Here is a 7,500-nt window from a genome sequence, read left to right as displayed (position 1 = left end):
ATGATAATGAAATAATGATATTAATGCTTACAATAATGATTATGATAAAATTATCATTAATGCTGATGATATGAATAATGATGATAATATTAAAAAGAATGATCAAGTAGTGATAAGGTAATAATTATAAAGATAGCAACAATAACAAAGGTAATAATAATAATAATAATAATAATAATAATAATAATAATAATAATAATAATAATAATAATGATAATAATAATAATAATAATAACAGCCGCAAAAGTGACAATGATAATGGTAATGATAAAAAGAATAACAATAATAACAATAATCATGATAATAATGATAATAATGATAACGATAATGATTATTATCATAGTAATAATGATAATAATGATGATAATAAGGATAAAAATAACAATGATAATAATCATGATAACCATTATTGTTACCATTATCATTATCACCAACAACATGATAATAATAATCATCATTACAATAGTAATAACAATAAGAATAATAACGATAATGGTTATAATGACAATAGTTATAATGATGATGATAACAATAATAACAGTGATACAAATAATGATAATAACAGTAATAATAATGATAATAATAATAATAATAATAATAATAATAATAATAATAATAATAATAATAATAATAATAATAATAATAATAATAATAATAACAATGATGATAAAAATAATATAATAATCATAATGATAATAATGATAATGATAATGATAATAAAATAATAACGATAATAATAATAACGTATAATGATGGTAATGATAATAATGACAAAAGTAATAACAATAACGGTAGTATCAATAATAATTATCATTATCGTTATCACTGATGATAACAATAATGAAAAAGTCGATAATGATGATAACAACGAACATAATAACAGTGACGACGACGCACCTGGAACGCCGTGTTGAGCTCCGTGTGGACGAGGTGGAAACCGTGTGATTGCAGAGTCTCCAGGATCCGCTCCACACGCTGTCCACCTCGCACTCTCTTCGCTGCTGATTCGTGCTTCAGGTCGTCGAGGTGGACCTGAAATTGGGAAGGATGGGTTGAGGGTCACTGGGGAAGTGGTTTGGGTAGTTTTGTTGCTGTGTTTTTTTTTTTTTTTTTTTTTTTTTGGGGGGGGGTTGTTCGTTTTTCGTTTTTTCTTTTTCTCGTTCTCTTTCTTTCTTTTTTTTTTCTTTCTCGTTCGTTCTCTTTTTTTTCTTTCTCTCTCTCTCGTTCCATTTCTTTCTTTCTCTCTCGTTCTCTTTCTCTCTCTCTCTCTCTCTCTCTCTCTCTCTCTCTCTCTCTCTCTCTCTCTCTCTCTCTCTCTCTCCTTTGTTTAACTTTATATTTTGTTCTTTCCCGATTCTCTCTATTTGTCTTTCTTTCTTCTTATTTTTTGTTTGTTTGTCTTCTCTATCTCTCTTGCCTTCCCTTCCCCCTCCTCCTCCTCGTCCTCCTCTCTCCTTCTCCTTCTCCTCTTCTTTCTTTGCTCTTCCTCTCTCACTCTCCTCCCTCCTCTTCCTTTCCCTCCGTCATCTCTGTCTTGCTGGTAATTTCTGCGCCAACGTATGTGCAGTAGGAATCGTGCGCCATTATGTAACGATAAAACGCCAGCCACATTGTCCCTTCTCCTGCCTCCTCCTCCTTCATCCTCCCTCCTCTTTCATCCTCCCTCCTCTTTCATCCTCCCTCCTCCTCCTTCTCCTTCCTCCATCGTCCTCTCGCCACCCTCCTCCTCCTCCAACCTACCTCCTCTTCTATCCTCCCTCCTCTCTCCTCCTTCATCCTCCCTCCTCATTCTTCCTCACACCTCCTCTTTCATCCCTCCTCCTTCCTCCTCCATCGTCCCTCCTCCTTCCTCCTCCATCATCATCTCTCTCATTTCCCTTTTTTCATGTCATTCTCTTTTCTAATCCGTTCTGCTCTCTCGTCCTTATTTCTCTTCTTTACCCCCCCCTCTCCTCCCCTTTACCTCCTACGCAATCTGCATGACATCCTGCAGAATCCTTCCACCTTTTCCTCTTCCTCCTCTTTTCCCTTTTTTCTAACATTCAACGCAGCCTGTCTAACATCCTACAAAATCCTTCCTTCTTTTCATCTTCTCTCTCCCTCCCTCTCCTTCCCTCCCCCATTCCCCCTCTCCTCCCCCTTACCCCCAACGCAATCTGCTTGACATCCTGCAAAATCCTCCTTTTCCTCCTCCTCCTTCCCCCTTCCTCCCTCCCCTCCCCCCCTCTCCCCCCCTCTCCTCCCCCTTTCATCCCTCTCCTCCCCCTCTTCCTTACTCTCCTCCTCCCCCCCCTCCTCCTTCCTCCCTCTCCTCCCCCTCTTCCTTACTCACCTCCTCCTCCTTCCTCTCTCCTCCTCCTTCTTTCCTCTCCTCCTCCTTCCCCCTCTCCTCCCCCTCCCTCCTCTCCTCCTCCTTCCTCTCTCCTCCCCCTTTTCCCTCTTCCCGCTTCCCCTCTCTCCCCCCCTCCCCTCCTCCTCCCTCCCTCCCTCCCCCCCCCCTTACCTCCAACGCAATCTGCTTGACATCCTGCAAAATCCCTCCTCTTTTCCCCTTTTCCTCCTCCTTCCTCTCTCCTTCTCCTTCTTTCCTATCCTCCTCCTCCCCCCTCTCCTCCCTCCCTCCCCCCCCTTTCCTCCAACCCAATCTGCTTGCCATCCTGCAAAATCCCTCCTCCTTTCCCCTCTTCCTCCCCCTCCCTCTCTCCTTCTCCTTCTTTCCTCTCCTCCTCCTCCTTCCTCTCCTCCCCCCTCTCCTCCTCCCTCCCCCCCCCCCTTACCTCCAACGCAATCTGCTTGACATCCTGCAGAATCCCTCCTCCTTTCCCCTTTTCCTCCTCCTACCTCTCTCCTTCTCCTTCTTTCCTCTCCTCCTCCTCCTTCCTCTCCTCCCCCCTCTCCTCCTCCCTCCCTCCCCCCCCTTACCTCCAACGCAATCTGCTTGACATCCTGCAAAATCCCTCCTCCTTTCCCCTTTTCCTCCTCCTATCTCTCTCCTTCTCCTTCTTTCCTATCCTCCTCCTTCTCTCTCTCTCTCCTCCCCCCTCTCCTCCTCCCCCCCCCCCTTACCTCCAACTCAATCTGCTTGACATCCTGCAGAATCCCTCCTCCTTTCCCCTTTTCCTCCTCCTACCTCTCTCCTTCTCCTTCTTTCCTCTCCTCCTCCTCCTTCCTCTCCTCCCCCCTCTCCTCCTCCCTCCCCCCCCCCCCCTTACCTCCAACGCAATCTGCTTGACATCCTGCACAGAATCCCTCCTCCTTTCCCCTTTTCCTCCTCCTTCCTCTCTCCTTCTCCTTCTTTCCTATCCTCCTCCTCCCCCCTCTCCTCCCTCCCTCCCCCCCCTAACCTCCAACGCACTCTGCTTTGCCTCCTGCAGAATCCCTCCTCCTTTCCCCTTTTCCTCCTCCTTCCTCTCTCCTTCTCCTTCTTTCCTCTCCTCCTCCTCCTTCCTCTCCTCCCCCCTCTCCTCCTCCCTCCCTCCCCCCCCCCTTACCTCCAACGCAATCTGCTTGACATCCTGCAAAATCCCTCCTCCTTTCCCCTTTTCCTCCTCCTACCTCTCTCCTTCTCCTTCTTTCCTCTCCTCCTCCTCCTTCCTCTCCTCCCCCCTCTCCTCCTCCCTCCTCCCCCCTTACCTCCAACGCAATCTGCTTGACATCCTGCAGAATCCCTCCTCCTTTCCCCTTTTCCTCCTCCTACCTCTCTCCTTCTCCTTCTTTCCTCTCCTCCTCCTCCTTCCTCTCTCCCCCTCTCCTCCTCCCTCCCCCCCCCTTACCTCCAACGCAATCTGCTTGACATCCTGCAAAATCCCTCCTCCTTTCCCCTTTTCCTCCTCCTACCTCTCCTCCTTCTCCTTCTTTCCTCTCCTCCTCCTCCTTCCTCTCCTCCCCCCTCTCCTCCTCCCTCCCCCCCCTTACCTCCAACGCAATCTACTTGACATCCTGCAAAATCCCTCCTCTTTTTCCTCCTCTTCACCTCCCCTTCCTCTCTCCTTCTCCTTCTTTCCTATCCTCCTCCTCCTTCCTCTCCTCCTTCCTCTCCTCCTCCCTCCCTCCCCCCCCCCCCCCCTTACCTCCAACGCAATCTACTTGACATCCCACAAAATCCTTCCTCCTTTTCCTCCTCCTCCTTTCCCCCTTTCCTCCTTCCTCTCCTCCCCCCTCTCCTCCCCCCCTCTCCTCCCTCCCTCCCCCCCCTTACCTCCAACGCAATCTGCTTGACATCCTGCAGAATCCTCGACTTCTCGGGGGAGCGGAAGAGGCTCTCGAAGAAGTCCCACTCGGCGAATTCGATGTCCAACTTGAGGACGTCGATGGCCCTCTCGCTGTGGCCCAGGAAGTCCCTCACGGTCTCCAGGGTGCGGAAAAAGGACTTCTTTTCGTCCCTCCGGTTGGGGTGCGTGGCGTTGTGCATCTGGATGTCCGCCTGGGTGAAGAAGAGGGGGGAGGGGAGAGGGAGGGGAGGATGAATGACACGGATAAACGGGTAAAAGGGTTGGGAGATGGAGGATGGAAAAGGATGACGGGGGTGGGGATGATGTGGTGGGTGTGATGATGGGGATGGAACGGTGGGTAGGATTGTGTTGGTGGGGATAGGGTGGTTATGATGGCGATGATTCGGTGGCTATTTTGGTGACGGTGATGATGTTCTGGCTATGATGGTGATGAATGTATTGGTTATGATGGTGATGGTGATGAAACGATAGCTATGATTATGTTGGTGATGACATGGTGGCTATGATGGTGATGGTATGGTGGCTATGATGGTAAGGGTGATGAAACGATGGCTATGATTATGTTGGTGGTGATATGGTGGTTATGTTGGTAGTGATATGATAGTTATGATGGTGATGATATGGTGGTTGTGATGGTGATGTTAATGATGTATGAGAGTGATAATGATACCGTAGATATGGGGATAATAACTATAATAAGAATAATAACTAAAATGATGCTGCTAACGACAACAACAGTAATAAAAATTAAGCACGTCAATGATAATAACAAATAATCGTAATAATAGGAATGGTAATAAAAATCACAATACCAGGAGCACATCTCCCCCTCATTCCGTCGCCTCATACTCACATCAACGTTATCAGGACCGAGACCCAGGGCGAGGAAGTGAAGGTTCTCGATCAGCATGCCGTTATCCCAGGTCTTGGAGGTCATGTCAAACGCGAAGACGGAGCAGTTGAGGTGAACCATCGCCGTGTCCCAGCTGACCTCACCTCCGACGCCGAAGGAGTAGATGAGGCAGTCGCCGGGGTGGGGGCTGGAGGGGTGGGAGGGGTGGTGAGGGAGGGGTGGTGAGGGGAGGGAGGAGGGTGGGAGGTGAGGGGAGGGGGAAGGAAGAGGGAGGGAGGGAGGGAAGGGGAAGGAAGGAAGGGGAGGGGGGTGAAAGAGGGTGGGAGGTGGTGAAGGGGGTTCATGGTGGAGAGAGGCAAGGAGGGAGGGAGGGAGAGTGGATGGGAGGTGAAGGAGGTAAAGTGAGGGGTAGGAGGTGGTGAAAAAGGGTTCATGGATGAGGGAGGAAGGGAGAGGGACAGAGACAGGGATGTTGTGGATAGGGTTCATGGATGGCAAGAAAAGGGAGGGGGAAGGGAAGGAAGAGGAAAGATGGCGGCGGATGATAGAGGGAAAGAAGGAAGGAAGGAGAGAGGGTGGGAAGGAAGGAGAAACGGAGGGAGGAAGAGAGAGAGAGAGGATGATGGCGAAAAAAGGATTCATGGATGACAAAGTACATGAAGTAGGCAAGAAGGGACGGAGAAAGAAAAAAAATTGAGTTATAAAAAGAAAATCCAAATAAAAAAGTATAGTCACATAGAATTCAAACAAGCAAAAAATCAAGCAAACAAACAAACAACACACAAGGGGTGCAAACTCACCTTACGTCCGGATCGAAACAGATGTATTTGTTTCCGTCGACGTGGCAAGTCTGACAGTCCTTGCAGCTGTAGAATCCCCCGAGGTCCGTCATCTTCCTGCAGGTGCTCGACGACTCCTCCAGCAGCTGCACCAGGCGTTTGGGCGTCCACGCGGGGGAGTCCACGTCGTCCTGCGGGAGGAGGTAGGAATGGTGAAGGGTAGGAGAGGGAGAGGAAGGGAGGAAGGGAGATAGGGAAAGAGGAAGGGAGAAGGAGGGAGAGAGAGGGAAGGTGGGAGGAAGGGAGGGAGAGAGAGAGAGAGAGAGAGAGAGAGAGAGAGAGAGAGAGAGAGAGAGAGAGAAGAGAGAGAGAGGAGAGAGAGAGAGAGAGAGAGAGAGAGAGAGAGAGAGAGAGAGAGAGAGAGAGAGAGAGAATGGGTAAGATAGAGATGGATAGATAGGTAGATAGAGAGAGAGAGGTGATAAGAAAGTGGCTTTACTTCCAGCACTGCATCCTGTACATATTGTATAGCGTACTAATGCCCTATGCGTAGCCTGTTCTGTGTAATTTATTGTCTCCGAGACAGTCCATTGTAGACTTTACAGGGCCTGTCTATATCTGATGTTTAAGGAATGTTCCTCGATGTTTTGAACAATTTCTTGCATCACTAGTAGTAGCATACCTTTAACTCATAATAGAGTTTATTCGAGGAGAAAGAGAGAGAGAGAGAGAGAGAGAGAGAGAGAGAGAGAGTGAGAGCGAGAAATTGTTTTGAAAGAGAGAGTGGGAGTGAGAGAGAGAGAGAGAGAGAGTAAGAGAGAGGGAGAGAGAGAGAGAGAGAGAGAGAGAGAGAGAGAGAGAGAGAGAGAGAGAGAGAGAGAGAGAGAGAGAGAGAGAGAGAGAAAGAGAGAGAAAAAGATGATGGTGGAGAAGGGAGAGGCAGAGGAGACTGCTGACCATTTCAATCGCATATTTAACACGAACTGATAAATACATTCAGCTCCTCCTGATCTGTCTAATTTTCAATTAGAAAAAAAAAGCATATCATATAGAATAGGACTAATAAGTTACTTAAAAAAACATATAACATAGACACAAAACCACAATTACAAATAACCACTAGGAATAGGAATATATTAAAGCCTGAACTACTTATAGAATCTTGGTTTGGAATTTTGCTCACCTGAATTTTGGCGTAAGTAACGTTGCGGCCGGGCAGAGGGCGGTACCTTTTCTTATCCATCCAGTCATACCAAGGATCATCTACATAGTTTACAGAATCCCGCTCTACCACATCGAGCAAAGCGCCAATGATTGTCCATATTGCAAGGGCGGCAAGGAATAAGATTTTGGTACCCAGGGAGCGCGGGCTGATGCGGCAGGTGCGCATCTTGGTCGTCACTTGTTTTCCAGGCGTTCGGCTACGTTAGCGTGACGTCACGAACGGCATTTCTGGTAGTTACATTCGCTTTTGTTTCATGGCATACTCCGTTCCACTATTTCCAAATGGAGTCGCTGATTTATGAATAGAAGGGATATCACATTGAGAACTTTACATTATTATAATCATTAATGTTAACTTACCATTTATTCATTTGTTTGTTTACTTATCTATTCATATTTTTACTGGAAGATA

At 47.2% G+C, this 7,500-nt stretch overlaps 1 protein-coding gene across 5 annotated transcripts in view; it reads right to left on the bottom strand.

Moving 5' to 3' along the window:
- The window catches only part of LOC113814931 (uncharacterized), a 13,132-nt gene that overhangs the window by 905 nt on the left and 4,727 nt on the right, over positions 1-7,500 (bottom strand). For all 5 annotated transcript variants that reach the window (XM_070128968.1, XM_070128964.1, XM_070128967.1 and 2 more), the window contains exons 2-6: positions 7,048-7,379; positions 5,886-6,055; positions 5,086-5,272; positions 4,199-4,423; positions 898-1,032 (exon numbers count right to left, since the gene is read on the bottom strand). In XM_070128968.1, coding sequence (XP_069985069.1) covers positions 898-1,032; positions 4,199-4,423; positions 5,086-5,272; positions 5,886-6,055; positions 7,048-7,254 — 924 coding nt within the window. In that variant the 5' untranslated portion in view covers positions 7,255-7,379. The remainder of the gene's footprint in view (positions 1-897; positions 1,033-4,198; positions 4,424-5,085; positions 5,273-5,885; positions 6,056-7,047; positions 7,380-7,500) is intronic.

This window comes from Penaeus vannamei, chromosome 13 (assembly GCF_042767895.1).
Source record: "Penaeus vannamei isolate JL-2024 chromosome 13, ASM4276789v1, whole genome shotgun sequence".
Taxonomy (NCBI): Eukaryota; Metazoa; Arthropoda; class Malacostraca; order Decapoda; family Penaeidae; genus Penaeus; species Penaeus vannamei.
The sequence above is the reverse complement of the archived record's forward strand: the minus strand, read 5'-3'. Positions and strand labels throughout refer to the sequence as shown.